Here is a 25,102-nt window from a genome sequence, read left to right as displayed (position 1 = left end):
CAGCCTCCCAAAGTTCTGGAATTAGAAATGTGAGCCACTATGCCCAGACCAGTCTGAGTCTCAATATGTGCAAAATCCAGAAATTAAAAGAGGAACAGTAACTGAGAATGTTATTTTTTATTTTCTTGCTGCTGCTTCTTTTTTTTTTTTGAGATGGAGTCTCGCTCTGGCACCCAGGCTGGAGTGCAGTGATGCAATCTTGGCTCACTGCAACCTCGACTTCTGAGTTCTTGCAATTCTCCTGCCTCAGCCTCCTGAGTAGCTGGGACTACAGGTGCACGCCATCATGCCCGGCTAATTTTTTGTATTTTAGTAGAGACGGGGTTTCACCACGTTGCCCAGGCTGGTCTCAAACTCCTGAGCTCAGGCAATTCACTTGCCTTGGCCACTCAAAGTGCTGGGATTACAGGTATGAGCCACGCACCTGGTCTTTCTTTTTTTTTCTTTTTTTTTTTGAGATGGAGTCTTACTCTGTCGCCCAGGCTGGAGTGCAATGGTGTGAACAATCTCAGCTCACTTGCAACCTCCACCTCCTGGTTCAAGTGATTCTCATGCCTCAGCCTCCCAAGTAGCTGGGGTTATAGGCGTGCACTCCCCATGCCCGACTAATTTTTGTAGTTTTTTAATAGAGACAAGGTTTCACCTTCTTGGCCAGGCTGGTCTTGAACTCCTGACTTCAAGTGATCCACCCTCCACAGCCTCCCAAAGTGTTGGGATTACAGGTGTGAGCCACCACGCCTGGCTGACAGTTTTTATAATTATTTTTAATAACTATAATAGTTAAGTTCCTTTTTAATAGCCAACTGCTTCAAATCTTAAAATCTTCATAATCCTCATCCATTACTTACTAGCTGTGAGAACCTAGACACACATTAGTTAACTTTGTGGTGGCTCAGTTTTCTCATCTATAAAGTAGGAATTATAACAATAGCATCCATCTTATAGGAATGTTACGAGGGCTATGTGAAATAATACTGCACTTGGTCCCTGGAACATTGTTAGAGCTCAGTAAGCATTAGCTATTATAACAATGTATAGTATTTTATGGGTCACTAAGTGGCTTAATGTCAACTTATTTCCACTGAAAGAAAACAGTTTATGATTCATGCCCACATAATGAACACTGCAATTACTGAAAGTACAATTTCCAGCTTTCATCAAGCCCCTACCCTACAACTCAAAATGTGGAACTTACAGTGCCAAAGGTTAACAAAGCCATAGGATAAACATGGTCCATCTTTCTGGGACATCAACTCAAGAGGTAATTATTATTGCCATTCTTCAGATGAGAAAACTGGGGGTCACAAAGTGATCTGCCTAACTAGTAAGTTAGAAACTTAAACCCAATCTACCAAAAGTTCCAATAAAATTATTTATTCCATCATGGAGTCTTCATACTCTAAACTTGTCAATCACTGCCCTAAGTACTCTCAAACTAGGCTATACTAAACCTATCAGACTAAATTTTAGAAACTTTGTCACCATTCATTCAATAAGAACTTACTTTTAGAGTGCTATTTGCTAGGCACTGCTCTCTGTGCACAAGGAACATTCTACTCACTGGAAACAAAGTACTGAATGAAACTCAAAATCTCTGTCCTCAAGAAGTCTATAGTGTATCCACATCACCCAGCCCAATGCCTGGCACATAACACTATTTAAGAAATAGTTGTTGAATGAATCTTATAATCATGCCACTTAAAGAACAGTTTCTTAATGCTTTTTGAGTTACAAATCCCAGATCCCTTTCAAAATCTTTTTTTTTTTTTTTTTTTTTTTTGGAGATGAAGTCTCATTCTGTCGCCCAAGCTGGGCTGGGGTGCAGCAGCGCAATCTCGGCTCACTGCAATCTCCACCTCATGGGTTCAATTCATTCTCCTGCCTCAGCCTCCTGAGCAGCTGGGATTACAGGCATCTGCCACCACATCAGGCTAATTTTTGTATTTTTAGTAGAGACAGGGTTTCACCATGCAGGCCAGGCTGGTCTCAAACTCTTGACCCTCAGGTTATCTGCCTGCCTCGGCCTCCCAAAGTGCTGGGATTATAGGCATGAGCCACCGTGGCCAATAGTCTTCTGATTTTTGATAAAGATTAATCATTCTTGCTTCAGTTTCCTCTCTACTTCTTCCCTTTCTCAAGCAAAAACAAGAATTCTAACAATCTACTTTGGTATTAGATCATATATTATACAAATGGATGAGATTACTTCTAAGTGTCAATTTGTATAAACAGATGGCTAAACAAACATAGCATAAATATTTGGTAACTTAAAGAAACAAAAAAGAAAACTTCATACCTCAGAGCAACTCTAGGTTCCTCAGCTCCAACAGATGTGTTACAATTCCTTTCTCCTATTAAACAAGACTTCCCCAATCTCCCAGCCTTGTACCTGCAATGCATTGACAACTCGAATTGGATGATCCTCTCCCAGAGCCTGGATGCAGTGTTGGAATAGGCAATTAATATTGTCCTTGATCTTCATTAACTCCTCACCATCAAGAGATTCCAGCTTGCCTTCTAGGTACTCTAAATTCACCTGCCAAGCAAACAAAGAAGGGGCAGAGTGCATTTTTAGCATAGCAACCAGAACACATGAGAAGGCAACAGTCACCAGGAAATTCCACAGATGCCACCAAGTCTTACCTTCATGAGAAACAGCTCCTCCCAAAACCGAGGACTGCACTTACTGGGGTCCTCTGTCTGAAACCAGAAGATAAGCACATTCAGCTTTCCCAGCTAACACCAAAAGCATTAAGAATGCTATATATAGTCAACCTTAGTTTTCAAAATTAACTTTGAAAATTCTTGGGTCAGCCGAGCGCAGTGGCTTACGCCTATACTCCTAACACTTTGAGAGGCCAAGGTGGGTGAATCACCTGAGGTCAGGAGTTCAAGACCAGCCTGGCCAACATGGTGAAACCCCTTCTCAAGTAAAAATATAAGTTAGCTGGGCGTGGTGGCACACTCCTGTAATCCCAGCTACTTGGGAGGCTGAGGCAGGAGAATTGCTTGAACCTGGGAGGCAGAGGTTGCAGTGAGCCAAGATCACGCCACTGCACTCTTGGGCATCAGAGCAAGACTCTGCCTCAAGAAAAGAAAAAAGAAGCCGGGCACGGTGGCTCACGCCTATAATCCCAGTACTTTGGGAGGCTGAGGCGGGTGGATCACGAGGTCAACAGATCGAGACCATCCTGGTCAACAAGGTGAAACCCTGTCTCTACTAAAAATACAAAAATTAGCTGGGCACAGTGGCGCGCGCCTGTAATCCCAGCTACTCGGGAGGCTGAGGCAGAAGAATTGCTTGAACCCAGGAGGCAGAAGTTGCAGTGAGCCGAGATCGCACCATTGCACTCCAGTCTGGGTAACAACAGCGAAACTCTGCCTCAAAAAAAAAAAAAAGAAAAGAAAAAAGAAAATTCTTGGTAATTCTAAACTTCTACAAGGGGGAAGAACACAGTATCTCTTTGTGTTTTTTTCCAAGTGGAAAACTGTGTGCATGGATATATATTCTCTGCACCAAAAGTTAAGAACTTTCCTAAAATATTTCTCTTCTAGCAAGAAATGAACCTAAACATCTGAATAAGTTAGTCACATAATGACATGCCTCCCGTAAATTGGTACAGTGTTGTTTTCAACCCTATTTACATATATGAAACAGAATCCAGTGAGCCAGGGAGGGTAGATATTATCACCCTCCTCCCATTTTAGGAAAGAGGGTACACAAACATAAGAGACTTACACAAGTGCAGGAGCCAGATCTCAGATCACCTCAGTAATACTGTAGTGGTTTTTACAGCATGCTGTGTCGACTGCTTTTACTTGCCCTCCATATGCATTCAGTCTTCTGTACAAAGCTTTTAATATGTTCTAAAATTCTTTATTTAAATTGGTCCAAAGGGTTAGCAAAATTATCACGCTAAAACCCACAATTTCCTAGCAATAATTTTCGAACAAATTCTAGGAAATCAAAGACTGCTGGTTAATGGGTAACATAAGAAAAAGAGAACCCCTACTTTAAAGAAAAGAGAATGACATAAAATAAGCAGATCAATAGCCCACTACCACCTTATTTTAAGTTGACCTTTTAAAACTACTACCAGGAGGCCAGGTGCTGTGGCTCATGCCTGTAATCCCAGCTCTTAGGAAGGCAGAGGCGGGAGGATAGCTTCAGCCCAGGAGTTCGAGACCTGCCTGGGCAATATAGCGAGACCCCGTTCTCCACAAAAAGGAAAAAAAACCAAAAAGATAAAAAAAAAAAAAAAAAACTACTACCAGGAGACAGCCAGGTGCAGTGGCTCACCACTGTAATCCCAGCACTTTGGAAGGCCAATGTGGGCAAATAACTTGAGGTCAGGAGTTCAAGACCAGCCTGGCCAAGATGGCAAAACCCCATCTCTACTAAACATACAAAAATTAGTAAGGCGTGGTGACGTGGGCCTGTAGTCCCAGCTACTCAAGAGGCAAGGCAGGAGAATTGCTTGAACCCAGGAGGCAGAGGTTGCAGTGAGCCGAGATCGCACCACTGCACTCCAGCCTGGACGACAGAGTGAGACTCTGTCTCAAAAAAATAAATAAATAAATAAATAAAAATGAGTAAATAGGCTGAGCACAGTGGCTCACGCCTGTAATCTCAACACTTTGTAGGACTGAGGCAGGTGGATCACCTGAGGTCAGGAATTCAAGACCAGCCTAGCCAACATGGTGAAACCCCACCTCTACTAAAAATACAAAAATGGCTGGGTGAGGTGGCTCTCACCTATAATCTCAGCACTTGGGTAGTCGAGGCAGGCGGATCATGAGGTCAGGAGATCAAGACCATCCTGGCTAACACGGTGAAATCCCATCTCTACCAAAAACACAACAAATTAGCCAGATGTGGTGGCAGGTGCCTGTAGTCCCAGCTACTCAGGAGACTAAGGCAGGAGAATTGCTTGAACCCAGGAGGCAGAGGTTGCAGTGAGCCAAGATGGCACCACTGTACTCCAGCCTGGGCGACAGAGTGAAATAAATATAAAATAAAAATTAGCCAGGCATGGTGGGATGTGCCTGTAATCCCAGGCACTCAGGAGGCTGAGGCAGAAGAACTGCTTGAACCCAGGAGGTGGAGGTCGCAGTGAGCCAAGATTGCGCCACTGCACTCCAGCCTGGGCGACAGGGCAAGACTCCATCTCAAAATAAATAATTGATTGATTAATTAAAATAAAACAGCATAAAATTACTACCAGGAACTAATGCCATCAATGGTTAAGTCCTGATCTAATAATAAAATTCTAATAATCTCTTCTGGATTTTGTTTTCCTTTTTTTCAAGTCTTGCTCTGTTACCCAGCTGCAGCTGGAGTGCAATGGCATGATCTCAGCTCACTGCAACCTCCGCCTCTTGGGGTTCAAGTGATTCTCCTGCCTCAGCCTCTCCAATAGCTGGGATTATAGGCACATATCACCAGGCCCGGCTAATTTTTGCATTTTTAAAAAGTAGAGATGGGGTTTCACCATGTTGGCCAGGCTGGTCTCAAACACCTTACCTAATATGATCTGCCCATCTTGGCCTCAAAAACTGCTGGGATTATAGGCATGAGTCACCACGCTTGGCCTCTTCTGGATTTTTAATTAAGAAAGGCATAAAGCAGCAACATTTCTGGCCTTCTCACAACGTTCTCATTTAGTGAATTCCTGTTTTAAATTATTTATTTATTTTATTTATTTACTTATTTTAGAGACAGGTTCTCACTGTCACCCAGGATGGGTGCAATGTTACAATTACAGCTCACAGCTGCCTTGAACTCCTGGGCTCAAGGGATCCTCCCACCTCACCCTCCTATAATAGCTAGGAATAGCTGGGACTACAGATGCCTACCACCACACCCACCTAATTTTGTTGTTAGAGATGGGGTCTCGCTATGTTGCCCAAGCGGGTCTCAAATTCCTGGCCTCAGGCAATCCACACACCTCAGCCTCCCAGGTAGCTGCGATTACAGGTGTGAGGTATAACACCCAGCCATTTAGTGGATTCTATCACTTTCTCTCAAGTCCTGCTTCCTAGCAGGGGTCACAGTTTGACCCTCACACTTCCATAATATCATTTTTTGTCTATAAATGAAACTCAGGGAACTCATAGAACTGGCACTTCCCATCCCCAAAGCTCACTCAAGCAGGAGTTGTATGTACACCAAGCTTGGGTAACAAAGAAAGTATCCTAATAGGATCCTAGCACCTACTTATTTTCTTTGTATAGCTGCTTATATGGACTTGGGCAGTCTGTATTAACCTTCTGCACATCAAACTCTGTTTATAAGGCTTGCCAAAGTTAGGTATTTTAGTTGACTGCATTATTTATTCTGAGTCATGGTTTTGGAGTCAGTCACCAGGGTTCAAATCACAGCTCCATCACCTTCCAGCAGAGATCTCAAATTACCTCATCTGTTAAATGAGGATATCACCAGTGCCCTTGCAGAATTCCTGTCAGAATTAGAATTCCTCTATATTTAGTGATACATTTATAATGCACTTTGCCACATAGTAGAAACCCGACACAGGGTCATTTTTTTTTCTTTTTTTCTTTTTTTTTGAGATGGAGTTTCACTCTTGTTATCCAGACTGGAGTGCAATGGCGCGATCTCAGCTCACCGCAACCTCCGCCTCCTGGGTTCAAGCAATTCTCCTGCCTCAGCCTCCCGAGTAGCTGGGACTACAGGCATGCGCCACCATGCCCAGCTAATTTTTGTATTTTTAGTAGAGATGGGGTTTCACCTTGTTGACCAGGATGGTCTCGATCTCTTGACCTCGTGATCCACCCACCTCAGCCTCCCAAAGTGCTGGAATTATAGGCATGAGCCACCACGCCCAGCCTTTTTTTCTTTTTTTTAAGACAAGGTCTCACTCTCTCATCCAGGCTAGAATGATCCAGTGGTGTGATCTCTCATCCAGTGGTGTGATCAGGGCTCAATGCAGCCTTGACCTCCTAGGCTTAAGCAGTCCTCCCACCTCAGCCTCTGAGTACCTGGGACTACAGGTGCATGCCACCACAGCTAGATAATTTTTGTATTTTTTTGTAGAGAGAAGGTGTTGCCATGTTGTCCAGGCTGGTCTTGAACTCCTGGGCTCAAGAGATCCACCCCACAAGCCTCCCAAAGTACTATGATTACAGGCATGAGCCAGCATGTCAGTCCAGTAATTCTTTTTGTAAGTATTATTCTAATTTATGTGTACTACTTATGACCAGAATTTCAGAAGGCAGGTACCCATGCAGCATATCTAATTAATCTTCCCTGACAGGTTTTTTTTTTTTTTTTTTTTAAGATAAGAGTCTTACTCTGCCCAGGCTGGAGTGCAATGGCGTGATCTCAGCTCACTGCAACCTCCACCTCCTGGGTTCAAGCGATTCTCCTGCCTCAGCCTCCCAAGTAGCTGGGATTACAGGTACATGCCACCACACCTGGCTAATTTTTGTATTTTTAGTAGAGATGGGTTTCACCATGTTGATCAGGCTGGTCTTGAACTCCTGACCTCGTGATCCACCAGCCTCAGCCTCCCAAAGTCCTGGGATTACAGGCATGAGCCACCGGGCCTGGCCCCTGATGGGTATATTTTACAACATAGGCTTGGACAGTGTTCAATCAGTTCTGAAGACCCAAAGAAATCTCCAACCCAATTGCCAATAATTCCTCAGTTATCCCATGTAGTTGGAGAATGAAATAGTCTAAGTAATTATTTCATTTACCAACAACTTGAGATGGAATATAATAACGTACCCTTTAAAAGTATCTGAATTACAGAATTCTAGGTCCAAAAGAAACTTCATGGGACATCTAGGATAAGAGTCCTAAGTTAGTAGATCATAAGGAGAGCAAATCTTTCTTTCTTTTTTTTTTTTTTTGAGATGGAGTCTCACTCTGTCGCCCAGGCTGGAGTGCAGTGGTGCCATCTCTGTTCACTGCAACCTCCGCCTCCTAGGTTCAAGCGATTCTTCTGCCTCAGCCTCCTGAGTACCTGCGATTACAGGTGCCTGCCACCACACTTGGCTAATTTTTATATTTTTAGTAGAGACAGGGTTTCACCATATTGGCCAGGCTGGTCTCAAACTCCTGACCTCGTGATCCGCCAGCCTCAGCCTCCCAAAGGGCTGGGATTTACAGGCATGAGCCACCACACCTGGCTGTCTTTCTTTAAAATATTCAGAAAAGGCGCTTCCCCAGCCTTCCTCCCTCCTTTCAATTGTTTTACCTAGCTCATGACAACAACCTATAAGGACAACATAATAACAACCTATACTAATTAATACATAATTATAATCTCTATTATGAAAGCTTTCACTTTTGCCCTCAAACCCTCTTTCGCTCCCTCCTCCCATACCCCCCCGAGGAACCTGAAGGTTGCAGGCAGAAGTAAGGGTATTTCTCATCTTGGACTAAGAAACTAAGGAGTCAAGCTATACACAACAACAAGCCTGCAGGCCTTACCATGAAGATCTCATCATACATCAGCACCACCTTTTCCTTCAGTGGTTTTTTGGAAGCTGAAGATTTCCGAAGCAAACCCCCACGTTTCTCTACCTGTGCCATGGTTAGAGAATCTGTGAACAGAAAGTCACATTTTAGGACAGTAAAAATACTCAGTATGAAACTATAATGGCAGATATATGTCACATGTTTGTCCAAGCCCATAGAATATACAACACCAAAAGTGAACCCTAATGTAAACTGTGGACTTTGGGTGATAACGATATATGAATGTAAATTCATCATTTATGACAAATGCCACTCTAGCAGGGGATGTTGTTATTAGAGGGGGCTGTGCACGTGTGAAGCAAGTGGACATATGGGATATCTCTGCCTTCTCCTTTCAATTTTGCTGTGAACCTAAAAACAGTTCTAAAAAAATTAAGTCTTAGAAAAGAAAGGAAAGCCAGTCAGTGCCAGAATGCTCTCCAAGATGCTGGAGTCACTGAAATACCACTTAATGAGAGAATGTTTAGGAAGAAGAACTGATAAACAACCACTCTACAGAGCTTGTGCATCTGTCCAACACTCCTCTCCCTGACTAGGTAATGTCAAGGTTTAAATCATTACTTGGCCAACAGCACAACATATTTTACATCCTTAAAACGTGCCAGTAGACAAGGCTTAAAGCAGATCCAAAACCAAACGCAAAACTGTAACTAGCTCCATCTGTAATAGGTCTGGCCATATATTTGAGGATGATGGAGGGAAGGCTGCAAAGCACACACTGCCTACAGACTGATGGTGAAGTTAAATTTCAAATATTGATCAAGCTTAGGACCATTAAGGCAGGAAGTGTGCTGCAGACTGATGTGCTTCATTGATTTTCCCAAAGTAAGCAGGCCCTCATCACTACGAAGTACTTGGCCTTCACTGCCTCATAAATCACACTGCACTTGACTGTCTTTAGAAATTCCTCTGGAAAGAGACCCAAGGCAAAAAACAGCAGTTAAGAGACAAAAAAAAAAAAAAAAAAAAAAAAAATCTGATTTCAAAATAACTAAATATAGCAATCTACTACTTTCAAACTTAATTGTGTGTGTGTGTGTGTGTGTGTATATATATATAAACACTATTACAGATCAAACTCTAATGTATTTTCAATTCTATATAAAAGTAGTTCCATGAATCATGCCCAGATTTTCCCATCTTGCTTCAAGAAAGTCTCGATTTTTTTTTTTTTTCAGGTAAGAACCTGAAATCCCACAGGTCTTCACTGTGGATTTACACATATCCCCTTCGCCTCCCAGATTCTTTTCATTATTAACAAAGTTCCTCTCTTTCCTTTAAATTCTATGCTCTAGATATGAAACTTAATCTCACCCATTGACAAGTATGGGGGCTAGGGAGGAGCTGAATTTTACTTTCAGACACACCTGACACAGCAGAACTAATTTTGATCAATGACTTTTGGAAAATATGCACTATCTTTCCAACCAAAATCAAAATTTTTTTAAGGAAGAGATATATCTTAGTACAAAAGACTATATCTCAGATGTTGTCCTTCCCTGGCACATATAGCCAAAAAAGGAAATTCATCTTTGAGCATACATTAAAGCAGAGAAAATTTCTCCAACTAGATATTTTTATTTTATTTTGACTTTTTTTTTTTGAGACGAAGTCTCACTCTGTTGCTCGGACTGAAGTGCAGTGGCACAATCTCAGCTCACCACAACCTCTACCTCCCGGGTTCAAGTGATTCTCCTGCCTCAGCCTCCCAAGTAGCTGGGATTACAGGCGTGCACCAACATGCCCGGCTCATTTTTGTATTTTTAGTAGAGATGGGGTTTCACTATGTTGGCCAGGCTGGTCTCAAACTCCTGACCTCGTGATCCATGCACCTTGGCCTCCCAAAGTGCTGGGATTACAGGCATGAGACACCAGGTCCAGCCTATTTTTAGACATTTTTATAACCTCATATTAGAAGTGACACCAACTCAGATATTAAGCATCTTCAGCACAGGGACTACATCTTACGCTTTTTATATAAGAACCTAGTTTCTGGTAAATGTTCCGTTTATGCTGTTAACTGACTGATTCTGACAAAGATGGAGGGGGAACCCTGAAAAGTCCTCAGTCTGACCTAAAATTTTACTAAGACCTATCTCTATCGAGGCTTAACTTAGCCCTCAAATTGTTATGATCCCCAGAGAACTGACGGAAAAAATAACAATAACAAAAAGAGAAGACTCTTTGGGGCAATTTACATTATATTGATCATGGCTTTTCCTTAAAGCATGATATACAGCCTCCGTTCAAAACATTGTTGTGTCTTTTAAATAGGTTGTCAAGAGGAAGATGTCCTTACCTGGAAAAAATAAATTGGAAATCAAGAGGATCTTATTAGAATAAATCAAAAGCAATGCAATTCTAAACTTAGTGGATATAGATCTTGCCTGTGCTCAGCTTCAACCAGTTGATTAGAAGGAAGAGAGGGAACCACAAGTTCCTGGATGTGAAAAGCACATGTTTACAAACATCCCCTTCTGAGGATTTATAATTGGGTTACAGCTAATCAATGTCCACCCCAAATCTAATAAACTCACTCTCTCTATTTCAAAATCAATACTTTCTAATAAGCAAAGGGAACAAGAGAGGAGGGAAAAACAATTCCAATCCAAACTACCAAATTTCCTAAGAAATTAAATTATTTTCATCACTCTCCTTCCATCAGGAGCAGGGGGAAAATCAGCCAAGGCCTCAACTCATTACTCTCTGTCATCAACACAGGCAACTGGAATTTACCACCCAAGCTACCTGAAATGTGACTGGAAACTGACAACATAAAGGCTCCTCCCCCTGCCAGCACTCCTACCCAGGGAACACAGCACATAAGGGTTTCTAAGGTGTTAGACTGGGAGAACTATAGAACTCTTCTAACAAAAGTTTTTATTTGGGTCTCAGAAATTAAGCCTATGCTCCTAATTGTGTAAGTAAAATATCTGATTGGTAGAGCAGAAAGTTGCAGCACATCAGTAATATGAGTGTAATCTGTGCATTCTCAAGCACTTTTAACCTATTTCAAACTATCCCCCACCTTCCCATGGAGAGAACCAGCAGATCACGAAGTCAGAAGTTCAAGACCAGCCTGATCAACATGGCAAAAACCCGCCTCTACTAAACAAAAATTAGCCAGGCATGATGGTGGGCGCCTGTAATCCCAGATACTCAGGACACTGAAGCAGAAGGACATCTTGAGGCAAAGGTTGCAGTGAGCTGAGATCATATCACTGCATCCAGCCTGGGCAACAGTCAGACCCTGTCTCAAAGGGGGAAAAAAAAAAAAGGCTCGGCACGGTGGCTCATGCCTGTAATCCCAGCACTTTGGGAGGCCAAGGCAAGCAGATCATGAGGTCAGGAGATAGAGACCATCTTGGCTAACACGGTGAAATCCCATCTCTACTAAAAACATAAAAAATTAGCCAGGCATGGTGACAAGCACCTGTAATTCCAGATAGTCGGGAGGCTGAGGCAGGAGAATCACTTGAACCCAGGAGGCACAGGTTGCAGTGAGCCGGGATCCTGCCACTGCACTCCAGCCTGGGCGATAGAGTGAAACTCAGTCTCAAAAAAAAAAAAAAAGAGAGAGAGAGATTTCAGAATATGGAAGAAATGGAAAAGGAAAAAAAAAAGAGAGAGAAACAAAAGTAAATGCGTCCATAATTTGGAGGGGGGCAGGAAACACATATGTAAAGATCAGGCATTCATTCATTCGACAATTATTTGAGTACCTTTTCTTTCGGCACAGGCACTAGGAACACAGCAGTAAACAAGACAGAAAAGATCCCTGGTCTCACAGAATTCCCATTCCAGTAGAAGGAAAACAGACAACAAATAAGATAATCTGAGACAGCTATTAAGTTCCCTGAAGACAAATTGCCTAGGGGACTACTCTCAACTGGGAGATTAAAGTAGGCCTCTTTGAGGAAGTGGTTGTGGGGCTAAGATCTGGAACAACAGGAAGAAACCAACCAAGTAAAAATCTTGGGAAAAGTGTTTGAGATATAGGGAATGGCAAGTGCAAAGACCTCAAGATCTGAATGCACTTGGCGTGTTCAGGAAACAGAAATGCCACCATGCCTAGACAGAGCATAAACATTCCTTTTCTGAAATGTTTTTGTAAAGTTTATTAAAGTGAGTCTTTTGTGTTTGTGAATTTTTTTAATATATAAGGAGAATCCAAATATCCATCAATAGTAAATGGAATAATTATGGTACAGTCATACAATAGACAACAACATAGAAATTTACAAAAGCCCATTACTGATACAGGAAGCAATGTGGATAAGTTACACAGAAAATATTGAATGAAAAATGTCCAAAACAAAAGACTACAACCTGATGATTCCATTTACATGAAGTTTTTAAAAGACAAAAGTAATCTATGATGAAAGTGTAGAGGTGTGGAGATGACTGGGAAGGAGCACAAGGAAGCCTTCTGAGGTGCCGAAAATACACTCAATCTCTATCTAAGTGGAGGTTATACAAATGAGTACACATGTTAAAAAATCACTAAGTTGACCGGGCGCGGTGGCTCAAGCCTGTAATCCCAGCACTTTGGGAGGCTGAGGCGGGTGGATCACGAGGTCAAGAGATGGAGACCATCCTGGTCAACATGGTGAAACCCCGTCTCTACTAATACAAAAAATTAGCTGGGCATGGTGGCACATGCCTGTAATCCCAGCTACTCAGGAGGCTGAGGCAGGAGAATTGCCTGAACCCAGGAGGCAGAGGTTGCGGTGAGCCGAGATCACGCCATTGCACTCCAGCCTGGGTAACGAGCGAAACTCCGTCTCAAAAAAAAAAAAAAAAAAAAAAAATCACTAAGTTGTAGACTTCACATAATGTAAAACATACCTTTACCTAAAAAAAAAAGTAAGGCCAGGCACAATGGCTGATGCCTGTAATCCCAACACTTTGGGAGGCCAAGGTAGGTGAATCACGAGGTCAGGAGATCAAGACCAGCCTGGCCAACATGGTGAAACCCTGTCTCTACAAAAAAACAAAACTTAGCTGGGTGTGGTGGCACATGCCTGTAATCCAAGCTACTCAGGAGGCTGAAGCAGGAGAATTGTCTGAACCAGGGAGTTGGAGGTTGCAGTGAGCCTTTATCGCACCACTGCATTGCAGCCTGGAGACAGAGGGAGGCTCCATATTAAAAAAAAAAAAAAAAAGTACATGTGTGTTCTCATATATGTGAAAATTTAACAGAACCAATGCAGAACACTAGGACACAGGTGAGTAGGGCCTCCAGGCTTAAAAACTCAGGACACTTATCTAAAATAACAACCAGGCCAGGTGCGGTGGCTCACACCTGTAATCCCAGTACTTTGGGAGGCTGATGCAGGTCAATCACCTGAGGTTAGGAGATCAAGACCAGCCTGGTCAACATGGTAAAACCCCGTCTCTACTAAAAATACTAAATTAGTCGGGCATAGTGGTGCATGCCTGTAATCTGAGCTACTCAGGAGGCTGAGGCAGGAGAATCGCTTGAACCCAGGAGGCAGAGGGTGCAGTGACCCAAGATCACACCACTGCACTCCAGCCTGGGCGACAGTGCAAGATTCCATCGCAAAAGAAAATAAAATAACAACCAGAATCTATTTAGCTTTTATATATGTACCAGGCACTGTTCTAAGCACTTTATATACATTAATTGATTTACCCTCATAACAACCCTATGATCCAGAAAGTTTACAATGAGAAAACTAAAGCATGAACTGGAAAAGAGAGAAAGAAGAGAAAGGGAAAGATTGTATGACTCACACGCAGTTTTATCTGGTAAAGAGAACGATTAGAGGTCTTGAGGTCAAAAAAAGCAAAAAGAAAAAAGAAACAGAGGAGAGAGAAAGAAAGAAAAAGAAAGAAAGAAAGAGAGAGAAGGAGAGACAGAGGGAGGGAAGGAAAGAGAGAAGGAAGGAAGGGAGGGAGGGAGGGAGGCAGGCAGGCAGGTAGGCAGGGAGGGAAAGAGAGAGAGGGAGAACTGTGATCACCTATTTCAGAATCTCCTGGGGTACTTCCTAAATACGTAAGAAAAGAAAAGAAAGAAAACGTGTCCAGATAAGTAAGTGTAGGGACTCAAACCCAGGTAGCCTGATATTAGAGTTCCTGTTCTCACTATGCTATACTGTATCTCAAAAGGCAGAGGAAGGAGCAAGAGTAGACTCATCTATACATAAACAAAGCTGAGGACCTACAGAGAAACTGTAAAGAGGTTCCGGGTGAGGAAGGGGGAATATGTACTTATTGGCTTTAATGTGCAAACTGTGGAATGTCCAGGTACCTTGAGTAGTCATCACTATAGTTTGTCCGAGGGTGAAGGTGCCATGGTAGAAAGTAAAAGATAATTGATGTATACATCTGTCTGTAAACATAGCTAATAGTAAAGTGAAGCAGAGAGAAATAGACAAATTCGCTGGAGAAGAATCTGAGAGGCTAGTCAAGTTGACAGATGTATCCAATATGGTTTTTTGAGACAGAGTTTCACTCTTGTTGCCCAGGCTAGAGTGCAATGGTGCAATCTCGGCTCACTGCAACCTCTGCTCACCAGGTTCAAGCAATTCTCCTGCCTCAGTCACCCAAGTAGCTGAGATCACAGACATGTGCCACCACGCCCAGCTAATTTTGTATTTTCAGTAGAGACGAGGTTTCTCCATGTTGGTCAGGCTGGTCTCAAACTCCCAACCTTAGGTGATCCACCCACCTTGGCCTCCCAAAGTGCTGGGATTACAGGCATGAGCCACTGTGCCCAGCAGGTAATTTTTTTTTTTGCTGCCCTCCTTACCCCAGTAATTTTTTTTAAATGATAAAACACCCTAATATCCACTACAGGATTCAATTGATAACTTTTTTTAAAAACTCTCCCACTATCTTTGAGGATGTTTAATTTTTTTTCCTATTTTAATTGAGTACAGTCAGTGCTCTGAGGATAATTCTCCAACAAAACCTGATAATGAATGAAAAGATATTATAAAACAGGACAGAAAAATGAAATGGAAAAGAAGTCAAGTAAGACTCTGTACAATCCTCAGCTTAAGAGAGAGTATGTTTTTTTTGTTTTTTTGTTTTTTTCAGAGATGGGGTTTCACTATGTTGGCCAGGCTGGTCTTGAACTCCTGACCTCAGGTGATCTACCCGCCTCGGCCTCCCAAAGTGCCAGGATTACAGACGTGAGCCACCATGCCTGGCTGAGAGTATGTTGTAATACTTACAGCCCTGATCACCTATTTCAGAATCTCCTGGGGTGCCTCCTAAATATGTAAATTATCTTTTTGTTTGTTTGTCTTTTGAGACGGAGTCCTGCTCTGCCGCCCAGGCTGGAGTGCAGTGGCATGATCTTGGCTCACTGCAACCTCCGCCTCCTGGATTTAAGAATTCTCTTGCAGATCGAGACCATCCTGGTCAACATGGTGAAACCCCGTCTCTACTAAAAATACAAAAAATTAGCTGGGCATGGCGGCGCGTGCCTGTAATCCCAGCTACTCAGGAGGCTGAGGCAGGAGAATTGCCTGAACCCAGGAGGCGGAGGTTGCGGTGAGCCGAGATCGCGCCATTGCACTCCAGCCTGGGTAACAAGAGCAAAACTCCGTCTCAAAAAAAAAAAAAAGAATTCTCTTGCCTCAGCCTCCCAAGTAGTTGGGACTACAGGAGCACGCTGCCACACCTGGCTAATTTTTTGTATTTTTTTTTAAATAGAGACATGTTCCCCAGGCTGGTCTTAAACTCCTGAGTTCAGGCCATCTGCCCGCCTTGGCCTCCCACAATGCTGGGATTACAGGCGAGTCACAGCACCCGGCCTAAATATGTAAGTTCTTAAACCTTCCTACCCTTCTATTGAACCAAACTTTTTTTTTTTTTTTTTGATAGACAAGATCTTACTCTGTCACCCAGGCTGGAGTGCAGTGGCATGATATCAGTTCACTGAAGCCTCCACATGCCAGGCTCAAGTGATCCTCTGACCTCAGCCTCCTGAGTAGCTGGGACTATGGGAATGCACCACCACACCTGGCTAATTTTGATTTTTTTTGTAGAAACGGGATTTCACCATGTTGAGCTCAAAACTCCTGAGCTCAAAGTGATCTGCCCACTCCACCTCCCAAAGTGATGCGATTACAGGCATAAGCCACAGTGCCTAGCTTGGGTCTACATTTTTAACAATCACCTCAGATAAGTGGTTCTCAACTGGTGCAATTTTGCCTCCCAGGGGACATATGTCAATGTCTGGAGACATTTTTGATTGTTACAACTGGGAGAGGAGGTACTTCTGGCATCCACTACGTAGAGACCAGAGATGCTGCCAAACATCATCCAATACACAAGATAGCCTCCCACAATGAAGAATTATCCAGCCCAACATGTCAATAGCGAAGAGGTTAAAAAACCCTGCCCCAAGTAATTCTGATGACCACTAAAGTTTGAGAAGTACTCATCCAAGCCTTAAACTAGACTTTGAAAAGAAAGGAGTATCTAAACACAGGATACTGAGAGAATGAATGAAACCTCTGTGGTCTCTAAAAAGGGCATTGAGGCAACACTCACCTTACCACATCTCATTCTCCCCACATTAACTCACACTTCCTTTGAGATTGTGCCTGTTTGCCCATATGTGAAAGAAGATCACTACAAGACACACTGACTATAGTATCCACAATGCTTAGTGATGGAGATGAAAATCTTACGTAGCTATCTGTCCAAGAGTTGTGGCTAGGTCAAATAAAATACTACCATTATCTGACCATGGCCATTCACCCAATACACAAAAGGAGGCAACACGTTTTCGTTTTGTTTCATTTTGCGACAGCGTCTCACTCTGTCACCTAGGCTGGAGTACAGTGGCACAATCTCAGCTCACTGCAACCTCCACTTCCTGGGTCCCAGCAATTCTCTGGCCTCAGCCTCCCAAGTAGCCGGGAATACAGGCACATGCCAACACCCTGGATAATTTTAGTATTTTTTGTAGAGATGGGGTTTCATCAAGTTGACCAGGCTGGTCTCGAACTCCTCATCTCAAGTGATCCGCCTGCTTCGGCCTCCCAAGGTGCTGGGATTACAGGCATGAGACGCTTTGCCCGGCTGAGGCAATATGTTTACATGAAGCCAGAAATAGTCTCCTGCCCTGACTTTCCAGGAAGTCTCCTATCCTGATCTCCTAAAAATTCCCTAGTTTCTCTAGATACACGAGTTTTTAAAAAAAAAAAAAAAAAAAAAAAAAACTTTAGGGAAAAGTTACCTGCTCCTTAAGCCTTTCTGCAAGGCCTACCATACTACCAGGAGGTAAACATTAGTATTGTAAGAACTTAAAAGAATGCAGAGTTTTTCTACCTCCAAGACCCAGCCCTTCAAGCTATCTCCTAATGTGCCTCTTTCTTACTTTCTTTTTGTTTTCACTTTGTGAAGAATGTAGGCATCATTCTTTCCTCCTTTCTAAAAGCCCCAGGTATTTAGCTCACTTGCTATATCACATCCTACTGTTCCACGTGGTTCCTTGGCACAGCTTCTCTCAGTAGCATGGAACAGGTTCCCCCAATTCCACCAAACAGACTGCCTCTAAGACAAGCAAATAACTCTTTGCTACTTTAATGAATTTCCACTGTTAGTCACTCCGAGGATTCTGTATCTCTAAAATGAAAATAGGGCTGGGCGTGGTGGTTCACGCCTGTTATCCCAGCACTTTGGGAGGCTGAGGTGGGTGGATCACTTGAGGTCAGGAGTTGCAGGCCAGCTGGCCAACATGGTGAAACCCTGTCTCTGCCAAAAATACAAAAATTAGCTGGGCATGGTGGCAGGCACCTATAATCCCAGCTACTGAGGAGGCTGAGGCAGGAGAATCGCTTGAACCCAGGAGGCGGAGGTTGCAGTGGGCCAAGATCGCGCCACTGCACTCCAGCCTGGGGAACAGAGCAAGACTCTGTCTCCATTAAAAAAAAAATAGAGTTAGGGCCTGCATCCTATTTTTTTTTTTTTTGAGACAGAGTTTCGCCCTTGTTACCCAGTCTGGAGGGCAATGGCGTGATCTCGGCTCACTGCAACCTCCGCCTCCTGGGTTCAGGCAATGCTCCTGCCTCAGCCTCCAGAGTAGCTGCGACTACAGGCAGATGCCACCATGCCCAGCTAATTTTTGTATTTTTAGTAGAGACGGAGTTTCACCATGTTGACCAGGAGTCTCCATCTCTTGACCTCGTGATCCACCCGCCTCAGCCTCCCAAAGTGCTGGGATTATAGGTGTGAGCCACTGCGCCTGGCCCCTATTTTTTTTTAATAGTGTCTCTATTGCCGAGGCTAAAGTGCAGTGGCACAATCATGGCTCACTACAGCCTCAGTGATCCTCTGACCTCAGCCTCCTGGGTAGCTGAGACTACAGGCACATGCCACCAGGCCTGGCTAACTTTTCACATTTTTTGTAGAGATCAAGTTTCACCATGTTGCCCAGGTTGGTCTCAAACTCCTGAGCTCAAGCATTCCTCCCACCTCAGCCTCCCAAAGTGCTGAAATTATAGGCATGAGCCACTGCATCTGGCCCCAACCTATATTTATAATGAGGATATTACTTTGCCCAAAGGAACACAGCCAGTAAGTGATAAGGCCATTAAATCTTTCTCTCTGGTAGTCCTTCTCCCTATCAGAATATACTGTTAGCACAAAACATCAGGAGCTAACTAGAACATTAAAAACCAGATTCACAGCTGGGCGCACTGGCTCACACCTGTAATCCCAGCACTTTGAGAGGCTGAGGCAGGCAGATCACCTGAGGTCGGGAGTTCAGACCAGCCTGAAACCCTGTCTCCATTAAAAATACAAAATTAGCCAGGCGTGGTGGCACGTGCCTGTAATCCCAGCTACTCGGGAGGCTGAGGAAGGAAAATCGCTTGAACTCAAGAGGCACAGGTTGCAGTGAGCCGAGACTGCACCACTGCACTCCCGCCTGGGCAACAAGAGTGAAACTCAGTCTCAAAAAACAAACAAACAAACAAAAAACAGATTCACTGTAATCCCAGGTACCCAGGAGGCTGAAGCAGGAGAATCGCTTGAGCCCAGGAGGCAGTGTTTGCAGTGAGCTGAGATCGTGCCACCACACTGAGGCCTGGGTGATAGAGTGAACTCAGACTCAAAAAAAAAAAGAAAGAAAAAAAAAACAGATTCTATTAAAGTTACACTTCTATAGAAACTCCAAACTGATATCCACAGTATGAACACTCCCATTTTATCCAAGAAAAGTCAGTCAACTCACCGAACATCGTGGTTCATGTCTGTAATCCTAGTACTTTGGGAGGCCAAGGCAGGAGGATCACTTGAGGTCAGGAGTTGGAGACCAGCCTGACCAACATGGTGAAACCCTGTCTCTACTAAAAATACAAAAATTAGCCGGGGTTGATGGTGCGCACCTGTAATCCCAGATACTCAGGAGGCTGAGGCAGGAGAACTGCTTGAACCTGGGAGGCAGAGGTTACAGTGAGCCAAGATCATGCCACTGCACTCCAGCCCGGGCAACAGAGGAAACTGTCTCAAAAAAAAAAGAAAAAAGTTAATCAACTCAGAACATCACCTGACAAGCATCATCCCTGTTTTCTAGAAGCTAGGACAAAACCAGACTGATTAAGGAAGCACAAAAACCACTATAAGGCAGCGTCCGTAGCTTGTGTCCTCTAGAAGATGCTCCCCTTGGAATGGGTATTCAGGATATACCTGAAGTGGAAGTAACTCAAGAGACTTTCCCAAGACTAAGAAGCAAGTGGCAAAACCAGGAATTTTCTAGGTATCAGCCACAGTCTGTAACTACTACAGGTCAACTAGCTTCACAGAAGACAACTCAATCTGCTCCCATCAGCATCTACTGAGTTTGCCTAATGTTACAAATGAACAATGCAGATGAGTTGTTGTTTGTTTAAATAAACATGACCATCTTAGGTTCCCTTTCAAATTATCTCACACAAGAAGGCAGGCATTCCTCCTTCAGAAGAAGGAACCAGCTCCAAATTGACAGGATTTCAAGAAATTCTAATTGGAAACCACATTTTCTGACACATCCCAGAATGAGAATTCATGGTAAGATCTTCTCAATGAGCAGATTCCTATAAATTAATACTGTCTGTCTCCTGCTCCAGCCCTGAACTTCCTGACATGGCACAACATCACTCCTATCTTCTCACTTCTTCTCCTGTTCAACCATACAAGCCACACGAACACCACCTAAGTATAAAATGAAAATTATAAGATAAAGTCCCATAATCATATTCTTCCTCCCCTCCCCACCTCCCCGGAAAGGCGGGCTCTCTCTGTTCCCCAAGCTAGAATGCAGTGGCACAATCACAGCTCACTACAGCCTCAACCTCCTGGGCTCACGGGACCCTCCCACCTCAGCCTCCTGAGTAGCTGGAACTACAGGCTCACACCATCATGCCCAGCTAATTTCTGTATTTTTTTGCAGAGACAGGGTTTTGCTATATTGCCCAGGCTGCTCTTGAACTCTTGAGCTCAAGCAGTCCATCAGTCTGGCCTCCCAAAGTGCTAGGATTACAGGTGTGAGCCACCTCGCCTGACTCCATACATAATCTTCTTAAAGGAAGCCCAAAAGGTGCCTGCAATCTTGCAAAGCAAATTGATTTCTTGCTACTTTAATAACATTTATTCAGACCTTATAAATAACACAAGCATAGTGTAATACAAAAAGGGATCAAAAAATTACTAAGTTATGATCCCTGCCTCGAGAAGCTATTAAGTGGAGGAGGTACATAATCTGCTACTTCCTTATAGACAAATAAACATTATTTTTTCCCCAAGACTGTTTTCATATATGCCCTCACTTACTCAGAGCTACTGCCAATATATTAAGCTCACCAGGTCTCTTATTTCCAGCTGCCTACAGGTCTCCAACTGTACATCCTACAAGCAACCTGATCTCAGCATAGCAAACTATATCCCCTATGCCTCTTTCCATACCCTAATCTTTAAAAACCTGCTCTACTTGACTGGGCACGGTGGCTCACACCTGTAATCCTAGCACTTTGGGAGGCCGAGGCAGGTGGATCAGAATGGCCAACATGATTAAAACCCTGTCTCTACTGAAAATACGAAAATTAACCAGGTGTGGTGGCAGGTGCCTGTAATCTCAGCTACTCAGGAGGCTGAGGTAGGACAATCTCTGGAACCCAGGAGGCAGAGACTGCAGTGAGCCAAGATCGTGCCACTGCACTCCAGCCTGGGAAACAAAGCAAGACTCTGTCTCAAAAAATAAAATAAAATAAAATAAATAAATAAAAACCTGCTCTACTTTTTCTAATCCATATCTTGTCAATGAAATCCCCACACATCCAGTCTCTCAAATTAGAACTCCTAGCCCACTCTCTTCCTAAGAAGTTGAATCATTCTCAGAAGCACAGTATTTCTAAAATCCTCTCCTCTTCATTCCCACAGCGACACTTTCTTCAGACAATCAGTCAATTGCAACAACTCTAATTAGTCTCACTGCCTCATTTTTCATTACTTTAATCTGAATTTCTGTCACTCCCTAACTTAAAAAAAACTCCTCAGAAGCCAAAGGAGAAAAAAGGCTGGGTGTAGTGGCTCACGCCTGTAATTCCAGCAATTTGAGAGACCTAGGCAGGTGGATAACGGAGTCGGGAGTTTGAGACCAACATGGCCAAGATGGTGAAACCCCATCTCCCCCATCTCGATTCAAAATGCAAAAACTGGCCAGGCACCTGTAATCCCAGGTACTCTGGAGGCTGAGGCAGGAGAATTGCTTGAACTCGGGAGGTGGAGGTGGCAGTGAGCTGAGATCATGCCACTGCACTCCAGCCTGGGTGACAGAGCGAGACTCCATGTCAAAAAAAAAAAAAGAGAAAATTCCAATGACTCCCCACTTTCTTTTCAATCTCACCTCCTAGCAATTTCCCCACCACACATCCTGTTTTGGACAAATTTCTGAGATTTAAAACATCATTTTTTTCTCTCACACCTTCACCAAGCCTTTCAAGTGCTGTTCTCTCCAAATGAAATGCCTTTTCTTTTTTCTTTTTTTTTTGAGGCGGAGTTTCGCTGTTGTTACCCAGACTAGAGTGCAATGGCGCGATCTCGGCTCACCGCAACCTCCACCTCCTGGGTTCAAGCAATTCTCCTGCCTCAGCCTCCTGAGTAGCTGGGATTACAGGCATGCACCACCGTGCCCAGCTAATTTTTGTATTTTTAGTAGAGACGGGGTTTCACCGTGTTGACCAGGATGGTCTCGATCTCTTGACCTCATGATCCACCCACCTCGGCCTCCCAAAGTGCTGGGATTATAGGCGTGAGCCACCGCGCCTGGCTCTTTTTTCTTTTTTAGAGACAGGGTCTCACCATGTTGACCTGACTCATCTCAAACTCTTGGGCTCAGGCCTCCCACCTAGGCCTCCCAAAGGGCTAGGATTACAGATGTGAGCCACCAGGCCCAGTTGAAATGCTTTTCTTACTTGTGCAACCTCCTACTCATCCTTCAACACCCAATTCAAGTATTTCCTCCCTGCAAAGATTTCCCTGACTCTCCCAAGCAATGGCAGTATTCCCTTCACACTGTATAAATGCCTTCATGTCCCTATGTAACACAAAGTACTACACAATTCCATATCGGTGTTTCTCTGATGTCCTTGCAGAAAGATACGCATGACTTCTAACCTAAATACCAGTTACATAGTAAGTGCTCAATAAATGTGTTGAATAAACAGTTTCACCATCATATCTCCTGGATCTATTTTTAGCCATTTTCCCCAAATGTTATAGATTTCTAAACTGTGCTCAATGTGAAATTCCAAATTTCCTAACAACTGCTTTGGGGTTTTTCTTTTTCTTTTTCTTTTTTTTTTTGGAGACGAAGATTCGCTGTTGTTGCCCAGGCTGGAGTGGAGTGGCCCAATCTCAGGTTACCGCAACCTCCGCCTCCCGGGTTCAAGCAATTCTCCTGCCTCAGCCTCACAAGTAGCTGGGATTACAGGCATGCACCACCACGCCCGTTTAATTTTGTATTTTTACCAGAAATGGGGTTTCTCCATGTTGTTCAGACTGGTTTTACCAGAGATGGGGTTTCTCCATGTTGTTCAGACTGGTCTCGAACTCCCGACCTCATGTGATCCACCTGCCTTGGCCTGCCAAAGTGCCACCGCGCCGGCCCACATTTTAATTACACAAATGTTGAACAAGTAAATAAATTAGACCTAAAAAACTAATGAAATCACCTTAGAGGCTTCTCTAGTCACTGAAAATGGGAATTCCCCCTTTACATTCGTAACAAGAGAGATCTCTCTTTCCCTTGACTATGATCTGATATCCTAAAAGCCTTCACATAGAAGCTACTGTGCACACAAATCCAACTGAGGGTACACACAAAGTAATTCCAATCCTGCTAAGGGCAGGGACACAAATCATATTTACCCTAGTTTACAAAGTAACTAAAGGATAGTAAAGAAAATGCTTTCACTAAGCTCAAAACTTTTTCTGGCCGGGCGCGGTGGCTTATGCCTGTAATCCCAGCACTTTGGGAGGCCAAGGAGGGTGGATCACCTAAGGTCAGAAGTTGAAACCACTCTGGCCAACGTGGCGAAACCCCGTCTCTACTAAAAATACAAAAATTACCCAGGTGTGGTGGCTCACGCCTGTAATACCAGCTACTCGGGAGGCTGAGGCGGGAGAATCGCTTGAACCCACGAAGCGGAGATTGCAGTGAGCCTAGATCGAGCCTTTGCACCCTAGCCTGGGCAACAAGAGCGAAACTCCATCTCAAAAAAAAAAAAAAAAAAAAAAAAACTTTCTGGAGAGGAAGATCTGGAGGGTAGGATGATCCAGTGAAATATATTTGGGTCTGGCCCAAGTTTCTGCTTTCCTATTCGCCAGGGACGGCACGCCTCAGCTTCTCCTTCTCCAAGGGACCAAATTTCTCTCTACTTGTTCCTTCTCTAAACTCTCGGAGGAACAGGTTCCTTTCCTGGGCTCTCGCCGAGTAACCCTAAGAAAACACAGTAGCTTCACTGATTCCGTGTGAAGGGTGGGCTGAAGCCTGTCAGAGCCCGGAGAGGGACCGGACTGGAACCCTTCCGGGACACCTAAAGACTTCGGACAAACTGGCTTTTCTCTAGCTCTGAGATTCTCAGAGGTGCCTTGCCCCACACGTCCGCACCCCAGGACCAAGAACAACCTGGGAGGAGGCTCTCGAGGCAGCTGGCGGGGTCAAAGGTCAGCGCCTCGGGTGCCAGAAGGCCCCGCAGGGATGGGAGAGAGGGAGGGACGTGACCGGGAAGTCTGAGGGACCGATCGCTGGAGGAGCGAAGCCGTTTCTCTAAGCTTGACCGCCCCCGGGCCCAGCCCTCCCCGGCACACGCAGCCTCGGCAGCCGTCCTACCTCCCTCTCCCCTCGCATCCCCGTCGTCCCAGAAGCCAGCGCAGGCCCCGCCCCCAGAACCGCCTCGGGGCCAAGGCCTAGTATGGCAGGACCCGCAGGGTTGGTTAGGTTAGAGGACCGGGCCGGGCCGGGCCGGGCCGGCGCCGCTTACCGAGCCCGTGGCTCCTCCTCTACCACCCGTGCCGTTCGCAGGCCCTCTCGCTCCCGACGCCACCGACGCCGCTGCTCCGGGCTCACGGGCG

At 44.3% G+C, this 25,102-nt stretch overlaps 1 protein-coding gene across 7 annotated transcripts in view; it reads right to left on the bottom strand.

Moving 5' to 3' along the window:
• Nucleotides 1-25,102, bottom strand: part of ARMH3 (armadillo like helical domain containing 3) — a 210,798-nt gene extending 185,696 nt beyond the window's left edge. For 5 of the 7 annotated variants that reach the window (XR_010341755.1, XM_064373951.1, XM_064373953.1 and 2 more), the window contains exons 1-4: nucleotides 19,725-19,993; nucleotides 8,459-8,571; nucleotides 2,644-2,700; nucleotides 2,390-2,536 (exon numbers count right to left, since the gene is read on the bottom strand). Coding sequence is in view for 6 of the 7 variants with exons in the window: in XM_064373951.1 (XP_064230021.1) it covers nucleotides 2,390-2,536; nucleotides 2,644-2,700; nucleotides 8,459-8,571; nucleotides 19,725-19,731 (324 nt within the window). In the remaining variant the exon portion in view is untranslated. Of the gene's footprint in view, nucleotides 1-2,389; nucleotides 2,537-2,643; nucleotides 2,701-8,458; nucleotides 8,572-19,724; nucleotides 19,994-25,011 lie in introns of those variants that run through there. The other 2 variants (XM_064373952.1, XM_012439376.2) reach the window with 2 other exon arrangements.

Source organism: Aotus nancymaae, unplaced genomic scaffold, assembly GCF_030222135.1.
Source record: "Aotus nancymaae isolate 86718 unplaced genomic scaffold, 86718_ANA_hifiasm-v0.15.2.pri h1tg000010l, whole genome shotgun sequence".
NCBI classification, from domain to species: Eukaryota; Metazoa; Chordata; class Mammalia; order Primates; family Aotidae; genus Aotus; species Aotus nancymaae.
The sequence above is the reverse complement of the archived record's forward strand: the minus strand, read 5'-3'. Positions and strand labels throughout refer to the sequence as shown.